Genomic DNA, 16,055 nt, shown 5'->3' with positions numbered 1-16,055 from the left:
CAAAAGCATAAGGCACTTGGAGCTAAATCTGTACATCAGGCAGCACCAGCTGAAGGGCTTTCACGAGACCAGGTCTCTCCCCAGAGTGCATATGCAGCCACCCTTTCATTTAACCTTCCCACCTTTCTCCTTGCTGCTTGCCTCTAGCAGTACCGCCCTGGCCAGCATCATTCCTCAGAAGCTGCCCACAAGTGAGTGCAGCAGCTGCTGTCACTGAGCAAGGAGGGGAATTAATGACTCCTCGCTTGGCTGTTGCGAGCGGCAGTGTGTGAGTTCCTGTGGAACCATTGATTTCCCTTCCTGCTAGCTGGGGGCTGCTCTGCTCACGCTGCAGAAAGCTGCTTTTGCAAGAGGCAGCGACAAGACAAGGCTGCTAGGCACACAGAGCCCCAGCCACAGCCTTGTGCTTGCTGGGCTGGAAACCTGCTGTTATTCTGGGAGTGGTTTGATGGAGAGTGCTCCTCTCCCCAGCTGCTGCTGTGTGCCTGTGGCTCACAGGTTCCTGCCACTGTGCTTGCAGGTACTAAAGCTTTCAGGCATGATGTGCTATGATGATTTGGTTCAATTAGCTCACAGCTGAGCCATAACCCCTTGTGACCAGGTCTGAGCTCGGAACGGGCTTTGTGCCAATGTGGTGGAAGAGACAAAGCTTCATGTGCTTTTAACAGAAACAATAAGTATCTTTTATTTGCTGACTGTGGCAGAATGGAAGGAGTGTGCCTTTGGCCTGAAATGTTCCAGACAGCACAGGCACAGAGGGGCAGCATCCTTGTTGAGTGTTCTGCCGCTGTGTGCACCCAGATAAGGCAGCTGCCTGGCCCATGGCAGACCTAATCCATGGGGTCCGGAATCACTGCGTTATCCAGCTGCTCCTGGAGATCATCGATGTACTGAAAAATCTCTTTGATACGGTTGCGATTTCTGTCAATCTCATTTTGGAGTGCCTGAACAGATTGAGCCCAAGCAGTGAACCCGCAGGTTTGTTGGGGTCCTGGCTGCAGAACAGAAGTCTCCAGCAAAGGTTGGGAAGAGACTTTCCTAGCGGTGTCCCTGCCACCTGGGGCAGACCCATCTGTGTCCCATCCCCATAAACGTTCCTTACCTTCTCTTTCACAGAGGCCTCCCAGTGGTACACGTTGAGGAGGATGTCACACTCTTGCATACTGATCTTCAGCAGGCGGATATTATGGGATTTGTTGACCATGTCAACAATGGTGTTTTTGTCCACAAGAAACTAGGAGATAACGTGACTGGATTAGGGGAGGGGCAGGCGCACAGCAAAAGCCACAGAACTCAGAACTAGCAACGCAGTAACTGCAGTGCTTGGGGGAAGAAAATAAGGCCTCTGTTTCAGACTGACAAAGCCCTAATCATCAGGATGGCTCCAGTGCTTTTCCCTCTGTGTGGAGGGACATATGGGGAAACAGAGGCAGCACCTTGGGCCTCACCTTCTGGAGCAGGGAGCACCACACAGCACATGGCCGGCCCCTGCAGCAGCTGCTGTCAAAGCAAGGCTGCATATGCTGCAGCTCGGCTGTCCCAGCGGGTGCAGGAGGTGGAAAATCACATTTGAAAGGGTCTTTCGCACTGGTAGCGCTGGCTGTAAATCTTCATCTCGGAGAGCCTCAGCTTCTAATCGAAGCAGTGACTTCCCCCATGGCTCTGAATAGAGGGTGGCTGTGCTAAACCATAATGAGTCTCCTCCTGCAGCCAAGTGCAGCTATATTGAACAAATGAAGATTGCTTCTCCGTGGAAATGGATGGCAGCGAGGCAAAATGGGTGCACAGCAACGGTGCGTAACTGCAGCCATCTGCACAGCCCATAAAGCAGGGAACTCCCCTGGGGGGCTGAGGGGTCTGGTCTGTGTCTGTCAGCTCTTGATTACCCAGAGTAATGGGGAGCTGGGATAATCTGGACAGAGCGAAAACACAGCAAATGCAAAACTCAAGTCAATTAACCACTAAGTGAAGGAATAACAGAGGCAAAAAGGTCAGCAGCGTTGCTGACTGGAGCGCTGCAAAAATCTCTGTGCTTTCTGAAAGGCTCCTGGGATCTTCAGTATCAGAGCAAAACGGGCTGCAGTGGAAGGCTGCATTTGGAATGTTGTGTCCTGCCTCCAGAACAGCTAATGGGCAGGAGAGCTCCCAGGAGGGCTTCTGAAATCACTGATGCAAACAGCCCCAGCACAAAGAAATCAGAGCAGTGTTTAGGTTTGCCTGTGGGGAGCAGGCAGAATCGGAACAAAACCAGCTGCAAGTGCAGCAGTGAAGCTGCCTGAGTGCCTGCTGGGTTGGGGCTTGAAAATCAGCCAGTGAAGTGAGCTGTGCTAGAGGCAAGAGAGAGATTTGCTCAGCACCTCTCCTGGGCTGCTGCCACCAGCTCCTGCAGAGCCCAGGGAAACCTGCAGTGCAGTCATCTCCATCCCACTCAGCAGAGATGCCCAGCAGTGCTGCAGTTCAGCCACACTCTGGGTAGACACAGCTCTATCTGTACTGAGCCTTCTGGAAACCCTGTCCCTGCTAAGCAGAGGCTGCCTCCTCTTCCCATCAACCTCACAGAGGATGTGAATTTTCTGCTGTCCTCACCTCACGAACATCATCTGGCAATTCTTCATCGAGCTCATCGTTAAGTGATTTCTCCAGAGTGCTGATGGAGATCTCTAGTAGCTTCTCATGGTGACGGTTTTCCAGGTCCCGGCACTGTGTCATTGTACAGAAGATGGTTAAGGAAAAGGTTGAGTACACTGTTCACTTCTAGAGATATAACTGGACCTCCTGTAAATGGACATCGAGGCTCAGAAAGAGCAACGTGCTGCCAAAGGGCTGCCAGCCCTGATGCAGATGTGCAGAAGAGCACTCTGGTGTCCCATGTCCTCACAGCAGGCCTCCTCAGGAAACAGCCTCACTGCTGCCAGTGTCAGGATTTGCACTTTCTGCTCTTAATCACAGCTCATGTCAGGTCTCATCCTCACTGCCGTGTATTACACAGAACTAAGAGTGCCGAGGTTTGCAGAGGAAGCTGAGGGAGGCCTCGCAGGATGTAAGCTGAGCTCTGAATATGCCAATTATTTGCATCAAGCCACAGATTTATAAATGTAATCTGCCACTGGAGTGCTTTGCTGTTCTTATCTCGCATTGTTCCAGAAGACATCAGTAACACAAACATGAAAGCCATTTAGAGAACCAAGAATGCACATGGAAAACACACTAGCTGAATCTGCCAGGAGTTGTGCCAGGCATGCTCAAGAAAAAAAAGCAAGATCCCCAGGGGGGACAAAGCTGTAAAAGTCCTAGAGACCTTCCATATGTGAGAGCTCAGCCAGAGCCCTTTGTGCTTTCTGTATTTTCCACAGAAAGACTTGGAGCACCTTAAATGGCCAATCCTGCAAGGCTGGGAAAATGCCTTTTCTGTTGACAAAAAATAACCCAAGCCTATTTCAATGGCTCAGTTATAGATTTAGGATTGAAGTATATGCACCTCGCTCAGAGATCCATGCCAACATTGCTGTAAAAAGGATATATGCCTTGAACGTTTTCAGCGAATGTTGATGTTATGACAGCAATGTTTCTTTCAAATTCCTTTATCAGTTCCTTAATGGAAAGAAAAAGAGGAAATGTTACAATGAACGCTTTCATGAACATGAAAGGAATCTAGGAAGAAACTAAAATTGATTTAATTTGGACTCACTGCTGTTGTTAGCACAGTCAGAAAATGACCTACCTAAAGCATGTAAATGGTTTGAAAGCGCTGAGTTTATTTTCTCATTCAGGGATAGAAAATCAGAATCAGCTTACTGGGGAGAAGCTGGCTGAGTGACGCTTACCTGGTCTCTGGAGTCATCCCATCCCTTTGTACTCTCACTGAATGCACAGAGCGTGCTGTACTCCTGCACGCTGCCATGCTGCATTCTCCTTGTGTGTATGAAAAGCTTCTTTGTGAGAAGTGTAAGCAATGCCTGGGCTTACTGCAGCTTTTGTTTTAGTCCTCAGAAATGAAAATTGCTGCTGCCTAGTGCCTCTCTCAAAAATGGCTGATGGGGAATCTGTTAAGTGATGCACTTAATGTCTTGATGTAACAGTTCAAAGGCAACCACCTAAATCCTGCAATTCCAGTAGGGCATGCACGAAGGAATGTCTCTGATCTTTCCATGAGTGACTGCAGATATATTAGGACCAATTCAGAAAACATTAAAAGGCACAATCATGATGCAGTAGGGGATCCATTTTGAGCTCCTGCTTTCTATCATGCACATTCACAGCAGTAAACTGCTGCATCTGCTTGCATATGGGCCACAGACCTTGCCTGCTAGTTTATAACAGATTAGGTTTTGGTTTTGGTTTTAAATGAGGATACACATTAGGAGCCCTGCCCTAGTTTTCAAGGAAAAGTGAGGAGAAAAAAGGCAGCTATTATGCAAGCAAATGCATTAAGCTGAGCAGGAACGTGTGTAATCTTATTCATGGCGAGGATCAGCTTCAAAGAATTACACTTCCAGAATGCCAAATGCATATCCCATACCATGCAGAGAGTTCTGTACACAGACCTATATAATGACTGAACAACCTCAAGTCTCTTTTTTTAAAGCTTTGGAAATCAGCTGGATAGATGTGAAGAAAATACTGCGCTCTGCTCTGAGAAACAGAAATCTGTTACAGCATATCAACATCCAGGGCTTGATCTCACCCCCTTCAACCCTGAGCAGAGGAAGGCTGAGGTGGAGACAGAACAGGAGCCTGACAGGAAGAACTGTGTGCCCTTCCTTATGCAATGGGCTACAATGCAGAGGAATGCAGCAACAGCAAAATGAATGCCCCTGCATCCTGGATGGGAGGCTTTACAGGTATGAGCATGAGCCTTACCTCCAGCTGGTCCACCATCTGCATTTCCAAGGTCATGAGTGTTTCTGACAGCTGAAGGATGTCCTCGTTGTACTCAGCTCGCATAGACTCAGCAGTGTCATGACTGCTGGCACGATGGATCTCATCCAGCCTCTAAACACAGAGATACATAAATTACTTATAGTTGGTGTTCAGCACTCCATTGCAATTTAATTAACTTGTTACATATGTGAGAAAAGTTCCTGCTGCTGATGAGCTGAAATGAAACGTGCTGATTCAGTGAGTCTCTGGATTTACATACTGAAAAGTAACAGTGCTGAGGTGTGCTGCTATGTAAACGATCCCGTGCAATGCAGCGATACTGGTAAGAAATCTCATCTCCCAGTGCCCAATGACTTTGACCCTTCTATACTTCCAACTTTGGCTCCTCTTCTGACACATTTCGAGTAAATATATATATATATATAGGGTTCATGACATTGCTTGCCATGAAGTAGAGATTAATAATTACTCTTAGAAAGAAAGGTGCATCTAAATCCTGATCCCCTTCCTGTCAAGGGGAATCTTGACTGACTACCACAGAGGCAGGATTCAGTTCTGAATATGGAATACCTATCATTGCCTGATTCCCTCTTACAGCAAGGATTTATCGCCCTTCAGAATTAAATATTGACGTCAGTTTTGTATCAGACAAGATTTATTATTTCTCAGATCAAAAAGAAATCCTCTTGTGCTCAGCAATGTATTATTTTGAAGTCTGTTCAAAGCAAGTTAACAATCAAATGTTAATGGGAGGAAAGAAATGCACTTTTTAAGATGTCTAATCCAATTCTCTTGAGAGGAAATGTAATGGGCTAAAAGAGTGAATTCTGGCCAAAATAACTGAGGACTTGTCTGAAAACAGACTACACTGCCCAGATTTTGCAGCGGTGAAGGAAGGCGCAAAGTGTAAGTCAGGAGGTCTCCAAAACCTCCCCAGCCATTCAAGCCACAGCTCTGGAAGCAATAGCTTCCAGCATTCAGAGCTCAAGGCCTTTGCTGCTTCTTTGCTCCTTAAGCAACTTCAGAGAGTGGTGTTATTTTACAGGTTGCCCAGGCCTGCAGGAATGGATGACAGCCAGGCAAACAGACCCTAAGGATGGTTACAGATTTCAGCCTGCTGGGACCCCTGTGACTTTTTAACATTTCCATCAGTGTTAAATTTTGAACTTCCCAGTCAACTGTAGATGACTGTTTGGATGCTGACTATCCCAATATTTACCATCAAACTGTCACACTAACCACTGTGTCCTGTTCAATCCACTGCAGGTCAATCCATTGCTGTGGCTGTAGCCTACCAGATGAACTGTCAAAGCTGTATATTTTTTTATAGAGGTTTTACTGAGAATCAAATAGCCAAGTATAAATATCAGCCTTTATTTGATGCTTTCTGGTAAACCTGCAAGCTCATATCCCAACTGGAGTTGCCAGAGCTGTTTGCTGGCATGAGTCAGCAAAGTTCAAGGACCTGGGGACGGGGTGACTCAGCAGGCTGCCAGCTTGTGACATGGCACCTCAATCAAAGCGACCTGGATTTCAAAGAGCAAGCGCTCGTGACTCTGTGTGGTGTCAGTTGTCAGGGACTTGCTCTGCTCAGCTGACAGGTTTACCAGGCTTTAGCCCCCCTGACTTTTTTTCCGTGGAAACAAAATAATGATCCATCTATTATACATGGTTAGACAGGGATCCAGCTAGAAGCGATGCCCTTAGCAGCCACAATGGATGACACTAGTTGATTAGAATGTAAAAAAGATTGTTTCTGCTTCAAAAATAAAAGAGTAGAAATACATTACAATAGCTTCACCTGATTTTTCTGTTACAGTTCTTTGAGCTGTTGTTGACAAGATGAACTGAATCAGAAAATGACTTGAAAACGAACTGAATAACCTGCAATCTCCTTTTCTTTCTTTCTTCTTTTTTTTTTTTTCCCCCTGCAGAACCTTGAAGAACTTTACCTTCATGGACAATGAGACAACACTGTGGCATATTAATTTTCTCCTACACTAAATTTCCACGTCGAGTATAGATAAAAGCTGTCAGTGTTAGTTGGCTGTGCTTTGACAAAAGGGCTGAAACTTCAAACCTCAAATCCTTTTCCTATGTAGAGCACTAAAATATCATGTTAGTTAATGTTCGCTGACATCATTTCTCAGTACAGATTAACACTGCAGGAAAACAAAGAAAGATCAGAGACAGTGCTGGAACAGGTTGCCCAGAAAGGCTGTGGAGTGGCCGTTCCTGGAGATACCCACAACCCACATGGATGTGGCCCTGGGCAGCCTGCTGCACACAGCCCTGCTTTAACAGGGGGATCAGGTGTCCTCCAGAGCTCCATTCCAACCTCAGCTATTCTGTGACTCTGCAATTAGGGATCATATCACAACTTCAGTGCAAATCTAGGTTCTATCCTATTTTATCAGTTTCTATCCTAATTTTAATGGAATTACCTTAGTTCAAAGTGAAATTGAAAGCTGCTTTATGATGTATCAAACTAACAGAAGCATAAAGAAAATTACCGTTTTGTTCCGATTTTCAAAGTCTAGGATTATTCTCTTGCCTTCTTCTTGGTTCGCTGTCAACACTTCATGAAGGCCTTCACGGAAATCAGAGACTTCAGCTTCTCGTTTTTCATGCTCATTCAGACAGAAGTTAAACAGGTTCTCACAAATGGAGACAAAATCTTTCCTGTATGTGACACCAGAGTCAAGGTATTTTGTTTGTTCAGTGGAGCAATGCGTTATGTTCCTTCTAGCTCTGCAAATTCAAGCAGGAGTTACAAGCTGCTTTTATGTAAAACCTGGTGGTTCTCGCTGGCAGCAGGCTGCCAAGCATTTTGTATGAGCAGGACAGGGTCACCCGTTCACATTCTATGCATAGGATTTTGCTACTTTAAGGGTATACAGAAGGATATGGCCGCTTGAGGGGGAAAGGCCTTGAGGACAAAAAGGAAATACATATGCTTCTCTGACTCTTTTCTGACAAAGCAGCAGAACGAAGCATACAACCCTATCCGTCTTCACAAGTGTGAATACAGTGTCTATGTAGTTAATAAATACAGCTCCGGAGCCTACAGCCAGAGCGCAGAATAAACTACTGACTTGGTAGCATCACAAAAATAACGCCAATTTTTCTTCTGCTATTATCTTGACAATGGAATTGTTTCTAGAGTCTATCGTAGTTAAGCTGTGATGCATTTTTCCCCAACAGTGTAATGCAATTTTAAGGAAGGTCAAGTTACTGGCCTTGACAATGCTCTATTAATCTGAATGAGAAAGGGAAAAAACAAAAGCGTCCGCTTTCCGATGCCCCATATAGGAGCAATGATGAGAAAAAAAAAGTGCTGGCCTGAAAACTTCACATTGCCAGCTCTGGCAGGTTGTGAGATATGTGACTCATATCATTCTGATTAGTCTGTTCCTATCTCCTACCACTTCAATTTCAACATGATTTTAGCGACTGCGCTCTTACAATCTACCTGACAGAGATTTATCTTATGGCTCATTTTAAACCTTAAGTGGATTCCAGACTTAAAGGCGGTACAAAGCCTTGATTCTTGAAGGGTCAGGAAAGAAGGCTGCTGAAATTATGTTTGATTCAGGCGATGGAAAGGGAATATGGTAATTACAACAGTGAGAATTTGAAACGCTGGAATCTCACGACCTGTTGGTGATAGAAGCGAGCGGTTATACAAATAGGTTGTTTCAAGCTGTGCTGGCCAGCTTGCCAGTAGTACAAACCATTTGTTTGTAGCCCTCATATTTCATGAGATATCAGGCCTTAAAGCTGTCAGTGGTCTCATGGTCTTGCAGTGTTTTTCTGGCACTGTTCCTAATTTGAACACAGAAAGCCTCAGATCTCAGATCAATGTGAGCTTTCAGTCCTGGACAAAAGCAACGGATGAAGAGTCCCTGTGGTTGCACCTCCTTCTTAACTCAAGTCATTAGGTTTTAGCTGTAGGTTTTTTAAACCCAGGAAGGATATTCCTGCAGCAGTTCATCCACTCCAGGGAGGGAAGCCAGTTTGGCAGCTTCTGTATCCTCTGCATACAAACTGTCAAACAGGAATGGTCCATTCAGGTGCTCAACAAAGGCTGTCTTTGAAGAGAATCAGAGTGATTTAAGTAAAATGAAGAGTGCCAACCTGCTGCCAGTCCTTAGGATGCCTCTCTCCTAGAAGCTCTTTACCAGCAGAGGAACACTGGTGTGCTGTGCAAGTAACGATCTGCACAGACACAATTACACCTACACAATAGATACACCAGCCAGGTCGTGAAAGCACCCTGCAACTGGAGTGAAAACCATCCTGGTTCACATGCGGATTTACTGCTAGAACTCTCTAGCCTAAGGACAGAAAACACTGTTTTATCTTACATAAAGCATTTTCACATACAACCATATGTTACAAGGCTATTCAGCCTCACAGATAAAGAATGAGTGGACTTGGGGGAGGGTCAGAAGGAAGAGCTGCAGGTGTCTTTCCCGTCACTTAACCTCCTCCTGCTCTTCAGCCAGCCTGGTCTTCCGGCACGCTGGAGCACAAAGCCAGATTGTGGCTGAAATCACCATTCTCCTTGGCCTGGTTTTCAGGCTGCTCAGAGAACTACAGTGATCTCAAAGCCCTGAACAGTTTAACCATAAAACTAATAAAAAGCGTCAACTTGGTGTGAAGGAGAAAAGAAGTCACTGCACCATGAAAATGCTAACAGTTCCCTCAGATGTGTAATTTTCTTAATCTCACATTAAGCTGATAAGATCCTTGGGCACGATTTACTATTTAGCTTCTAAGGGTCTATATCTGCAGCCTGATTGTTCAGCCAAAAGAAATATGTTCCCTCAAATCATATGTATTCCACAGCAGTTCCTGTTTTCATTCAAAATAAGAGATTCAAAGATCAGAGACTAATCCTAGCCTTAGTGTTAGCACAGCCAGTGTTAACCTCTCATTAGAGCTTCAAGCATCTGAAGGAGAAGTCAATATCTGCTGCACTTCTTCCTCCCCAGACAGCACACAACCAGCCAAAGAACAAGTACCTTGTAGTACTCCAGCTCCTTCTGCTGTGCCTGCTTTTCCTCCAGCTGAGCCAGGGCCTCGGCTTCCTCATTTTCCAGCAGGTCAGTGAGGTATTGGTAATTTGAAATGGCAACTTCTCGCTGAGGAAAGCAAAGAAACATTATTAGACTACCCAACAGTGCCCAACAAATCTAGGTGTAAGCATTCCATCTTTCCAGAAGGTGTATCTGAATGATATCTGCATCCCCATTTCTTTGTGGTCCTTCGATTAAACTACTTCTAAAGTTTCTAATCTATTCCTCTCCCCATTTTTGTTGTCATATTACTCTGCCTCTGCACCCAGTGTATCCAATTCAGCCTCAAGCAGTGTTTAATCCCCCACTTTCTTCATCTTTAGTGTTGTTTTTCTGATTGTTTTAGCAGGAGGCCCTGTTTTGACTTCGAATTTGAGCTCTGAATGAATTGGTTACTGAGTTTATCAATTTCTGGGGAGAAGATGGTTCTTCTGAGGGGATGGCAATATAGAAGCAGGGGCAAGAACCTAATTAGCTCACAATCGAAGCTTGACAAATTTAAGCATGCAATTAAATGACATACTATCTGTATGAGTCAGGGACTGGACTCCATGACCTGGAAAGCCCTTCCAGTCCTATACTAAGAGTAATGTACACTCCAAGAACAGCTCCTGCTCTGTGCCAAGCAAGCTTAAAATGAAACATATTCTTTGATTATTAAGAAAAAATGAGCCTTGGGATCAGAAAGCAGCCCCATGGGTTACCAGTGCTGATGTACAGTCTTGCTTTCAAAATCAGGAAAGGAAAGTGCATTTGGATGGCACTTGCTTGCCTGATTAACGTGTCAGTCTACTACTGCAACAAATAGCTCAGTGAGCAGCAGGACCACCAAGCCTGCTTTCCTCTGAATTCATGTCTCAAGATTGATCTCCTCTGAGATTCTCTCTCTGCGATTCTCTGATCTCTAAGTAGTCTTGCACTCACACTGCAGCATCTCTGTGGCAATATTAAGCAGGCTCCTCTCCCACACACAGCTGCTGACTTTTGCAAAACCTGTGAAGGTACAATACCTTTGACATCTCTACCTCTGTCAAATTTGACAGAATTTGGCCTACAGGTTCAAAGCTGTTAGGTGGAGAAGGAACAAATAGTGTGTGTTTCCATAGGTCTAATTTCTCCAGGGAATCAGCCCATCATGATAGAACATTGTGAGCATACCAACAAATCCAGTGCTCTGTAAGGAACTCATGTCCGATTTCACAAGAAGGATATGCAGAAATACTTACTGTGGTGTCAGGAATGAGTTTAAAGTCTAAGTACACCAAGCCTGGAAGGTGAGCAACAACAAACAGCATATACTGCTCTTCATCACAGAAAGGGTTCCCAGTGAGATTCAATGAGTGTAAGTTCTTAAACCTCCTGAGATAGACCACCTGTTTGGAAGGGAAAGAGATGCTGTGCTTACCAGTGCTGTGGAAACAGCTGGGTTTGAAATTCATTGCTCATTAATTGCACAATTATGTTGCGGTACATATCGTGCTTAGCTGCCAAACACAGGCAAAGCTAAATTAGAAGTTTCTGATGCTTTGGGGTAAGAAAATACCTAAATTTACATCATGACTATGTAAATGATGGGAATGGAGAGATAGCCTTTAGTTGGGTGGTGGACAAATCAGGGCATTAGGCTGTTAAACTACCCTCAAAAAGAACAGCAAATATAGCCTGAACTCCACTCTCTATTTTCCTCATATGTAACTATTTATTTCTCTCATGGGAACCAATAGGAATTTTGCCACAGATGACAGCTGTAACAAAATTAAGCCCTCATGAGTGAATAACCTATAAGTGAAATAGCTGAAGTAAGCACTTAACAGCTGGATAGTTTACCTAAACCATAATTTAGGCTTCAGAGGAAATGAAATCGTAAGGAAAATTTTCTCCTCAAAGGGAAGCAGTGGTAAACATCAGATCTGGAATATCTGATCCTTTGATAGGGAGCAATTCCAAAGCCAGAGAGCACTCACATTTTCCAGAGTAGTCAGGTTATTCTTCCCAATGGAGAAAACCTGTAGCTCACGCAATGTGTCCATGTTCTCAATTTTAGATATTCTGTTGTTGTAGAGGCTTAGGTCCTGCAGTTTGACAAGGTTATCCAGGCCCTCAATTACTTCAATGTTGTTGAAGGACAAGTCTGGGGAAGAGTTTAGAAATCAGAAGTTTTATAAGCAAAAATTAAGTAATTTCTAGCAGAACGCCCCAATTCAGATCTTTTATTTAGCCTAAGTCTTGATTTAGAAGTTTATACACAGTATTTTCCTCAGGGGTGCTCAATGTCCCACATGAAAGGCTCAGCATGAAATCACCATTTTCTGGATCAGGAAACAATGTACACATCTCCTCCAAACACGTATATGAGAGGAATGGCTGAAGACATTCCATGCAGGGTCCACAACCTCAAAATGAGTTCTGCCTTAAGAGGAAACCCAAACTACAAGAAAAGAGGTGGCCTGAAAAAGGAGCATTTTGGTGACAAATTTGGGGTTCTCTGCATTGTTTCTTGCAGACTCTTGCCTGCTGCACTACAGCTTACCATCATGGTGACTCCCCCAGAAGCAAATGTCAGCTCAATGCTCACCACCACCCTGTTGTTAATGAAGATATGCAAAGGCACATACTCACTGTAGCTATTTCACTCGTCCATATTTCTTCATCCCATCCTGCCAAAACATCTAGGCTAACACCTACATTCATCATTAGTAAGGGCAGTGTTTACCCTCAGGTTGGAGCTGAGTGCTTCAGGATTCCACAGACAGCTGATGTGGCTACCAGTCATGGGTGTGACCCCAGCCCCTGGGCAGCTAACACGTATACACAGCAGCTGCTGAACCACTAGAACCTCTGGGCAAACTGCAATGCCTGAGCGTGCTTCAAAAAACTGCTCGCACAGTGGTGATCTGCTGTGATTCACAAGTGCATTAGTCATCCGTGCAGCGGAACAGTGCAGACAACAGAGCGGAAGAACTCATTTAGACATTTTGAGATGTGCTTATGAGCCGAAGCCTTGCATGCTATTTTCAGCAGCAGACAAGGATATATTTACGCTGCCACCCAATTAGGTGGCTGCAGTTACCAGAGAATGCTGTAAGATATGAATCTGGAGCAGCAGCCACTGATATGCCCAGCATCAGAGCCAGTACCACTGCATGGTGCTGCAATCCGTATCCTGAGTTTCTGACTGGAAGTAGTCTCACTTCTTGGCACAACAAGTATGACAAGTCCTTGAGAGCGTAGGGATAAACACACCGTCGTCTTTCAGGGATTCTAGGTTCCAAAATACCTGCATTACCCTTATAAAGAGAATAAAGGTTTCTAAATCACAGAGTTTACATCAGTATTTCTGAAAGTTGCCTCTAAATATGAGTAACAAACCTGGAAACAGCCTTGAAATCTCAGCTTCCTGTTCCTGCCACACCAAATTTATTAAAACCAGGTTTTTTAAACATTTGAAGGATTGCTTTGCAGTACTGATATTCGTGCCTTTTGACATTTGACAGTCAAATGAAGAAACACAGAGACAGCTGACAGGCTTCCCTGAGAAAGCTCCCATCAGTCGCGTTTGAGAAGGAATGTGACATCCCAGCTCTATTGCAGATTGCTTTGCACCTGAGAAGGCATCCAGCCCCATGTGCCTTATCTTACCGAGCCACACAAGGTGAACCAGACTCTCCAGTGCTTCTATCTTCTCAATGATGTTGTTGTCCAGCTGCAGCTTAGTAAGACTCTCAAATTGCCACAGATTATCAATCTGCAGGATATCTAAAGGCACAGGGAAATAAAGAAATACATCAATTTCCCTCTCATCTGAATCACCTTTCAGTTTAGCGGAAGGAAATATGATGCAGTCTTTCCTCTGTAATGTTTTTTAGCAGATTACACTAAGTGTGATGACTGCCCCAGAGAGTGGAGTGGTTCACTGGCTGAAAGCAATTTTAGTGTAACAGTCCAGTTAACCTCAGCATCCCATCCCAGCACACTGCGCATCAGTGAAGGCAGCGAGTCGCTGAGGGAGTGCTGGCTGCAGCCAAGAGTGGCTTTACAAATCCACTACTAAAAGGCCTTGACCTTCATTTTCCCTTCCAGCTCAGCAAATGAGGTTTGGGATGAAATTCTTCCTTTTACCTGCATTTGCAGGCTACTAGTGGCCAGTTACTGCTTTTGAAAGTTACTTTCCTGCTCTCAGGATTCTCATCACAGGAGAACAAGCTGAGCTCTACTGTTTCTGCGAAGGTTGCAGTTTAGAACTAATCAATATGGCTGCATTTAGCTTCTTCCAAAAACAGAATCACAAGGGCAGGCTGTTGGGTATTACAGCAAAACATTAGTACCAAGGTGACAGAAAACACAGAACACTCTTACAGCAATTCTTTTTTATCCTCCAATGGCTTCCCAGAAGGTTGTGTTTGGTGCTATTGCTGTTTAGTGAGCGCAGTGTAATGCAATGAGCTGCACACACAAAATATTGACACCGTTCTTTGTTTTGTATTTGCAAACAAATACGTGCAGGATCAGGTAATTGCAAACATGTTCTAAGGATCTAAACCACTGGATCATGCAATGAATCGTCTGATTTTGTCCAAAATATTCAAATAATGAACCAAATGTTCTTCCTTCTTCATTTTTGAATGCGAGCTTATAGACTGGTTTGGCAGTAAGAGACAAGCTGTGACGATGCTATGGATCAGAGGAAGCTACCAAACTGGACTGTAATCAGCACATTCTAACAACAGCACTTGGATAATCGCCACTGATGGCCGTGCCTGCTCAGGATTTGATTTGTCCATGTACAGAAGGGCCCAATAGGCCTGTGGCCTGTAGGTGTCACCACAATATAAATGTTAAATAAGAACAGCGCTGACGATAATAGCATAAAGCTAAGCAGCTTTAAAGCCATCCATCAGCAATACCACCCAGACCGCTCAGCTGAAACTGCTGCTTCCAGGCATGACTAAAAGCCTAAGATGATCATTATTGTTTAATTGCCAGGTTGCCAATTAATGCTTATTTCATTTATCCCCCTATAAATGTGTGTGTGTTCTGATACTCACTTCTAAAACTAAGCTGTAGCTCCGTCACATCTTTAAAGTCATAACCTTCTGATGTGGCGAGCCTCCTTATGTCCTCCGGCCATTGCTCTTCAACTGCTTTCTGAAGCATTTCATCGTCAATAACGTTTGGCTCTAAGCTGTCGTCTGGCTGACTCATTTTTAGAGGATATCAGCTGTAATGGACAGAAAAAGCAACAACAATAAAGCCACTGTCTGGCTGCTATTTCCAACCTTCATTGAAGTGGCACGACACAGTCGTGCAGGGGATTAATCGCAGGGGATTAATCGCAGGGGATTAAGAACATGGTTAATATTAAGATCTAACACCTCAGAGCTGATATCAAAGATGAATTTGCTTTTATAATGGCTTGTATGGGAAGGGATAGTGAAGATCATTGAGCTGGGTTGTACAGCCATTGGTGTGACTGTAAGCACAGCCTGCACATTAGTTCTGTAATAAAAGGAAAAGGAACCTGGAGGAAGAAGGAACGTTTATAAATAGTAATAGTGATTTTCTGAAGGCCCTTAATGCTGACCCACCGTAATGCGGCCTAACCCAACCTATATGGACACAAATACCTCCACTGAGGGAAATGATTAATTCTCAGCTTTCTCTCCTGGCTTTGTCATTTATAAATCCACACTGATACCCCACAGCTCGGCCCCAGGCCCCGTTACCGGCCCCAGCCCCTTCTGCGCTCCAGCCCCGGCTCTGTGTGGTAGCTAAGGAAGCCCAAGCGCGTTGCTAATAGATGTCACGTGATGCGCTCGGCCGCCAATGGGCTGAGAGGGGAGGTGGGAAGTCTGGCTGCTAATCAGAGCCCGAGAAAACCGTGTCAGCCAATCAGAGCTCCAAGCGTGCCTTGTGGGCGGGAGGAGTTGTGTATGATTGACGTTCTGCTCGCCCATTCATATTGCAGAGTTTTCCGGCTGTTGCCCAATGGAGTGTGGCGTTAACGGAATCTCTCCTGTCCATCAACTGAGGGGCGTGGCAAAGGACGGAACTACCGAGGGGGCGGGTCCGTCGGTTGACAGTGATTGACACACT

At 44.8% G+C, this 16,055-nt stretch overlaps 1 protein-coding gene across 8 annotated transcripts; it reads right to left on the bottom strand.

Moving 5' to 3' along the window:
- Positions 1–656: 656 nt before the first annotated feature.
- Positions 657–15,789, bottom strand: DRC3 (dynein regulatory complex subunit 3). Of its 8 annotated transcripts, XM_015876906.2 has the most exons (14): positions 15,587–15,655; positions 15,335–15,480; positions 15,008–15,180; positions 13,602–13,718; positions 11,927–12,093; positions 11,189–11,335; positions 9,909–10,028; positions 8,860–8,972; positions 7,395–7,569; positions 4,861–4,992; positions 3,521–3,591; positions 2,587–2,710; positions 1,103–1,234; positions 657–1,022 (listed from the first exon to the last, which is right to left on the bottom strand). In XM_015876906.2, the coding sequence occupies exons 3-14, from the start codon at positions 15,162–15,164 to the stop codon at positions 831–833; spliced, it is 1,647 nt and encodes a 548-aa protein (XP_015732392.1). In that variant the 5' UTR covers positions 15,165–15,180; positions 15,335–15,480; positions 15,587–15,655; the 3' UTR covers positions 657–830. The 8 variants fall into 8 exon arrangements, with proteins under 8 accessions (XP_015732392.1, XP_015732391.1, XP_015732389.1 ...); XM_015876905.2 differs by lacking the exons at positions 15,335–15,480; positions 15,587–15,655 and adding an exon at positions 15,686–15,789; XM_015876903.2 differs by lacking the exon at positions 15,335–15,480 and having other exon boundaries at positions 15,587–15,698.
- Between the last annotated feature and the right edge of the window lie 266 nt (positions 15,790–16,055).

Source organism: Coturnix japonica, chromosome 14 (genome assembly GCF_001577835.2).
Source record: "Coturnix japonica isolate 7356 chromosome 14, Coturnix japonica 2.1, whole genome shotgun sequence".
Lineage (NCBI taxonomy): Eukaryota > Metazoa > Chordata > Aves > Galliformes > Phasianidae > Coturnix > Coturnix japonica.
Note: the sequence above shows the minus strand (reverse complement) of the source record. Positions and strands in the feature narration are given on the sequence as shown.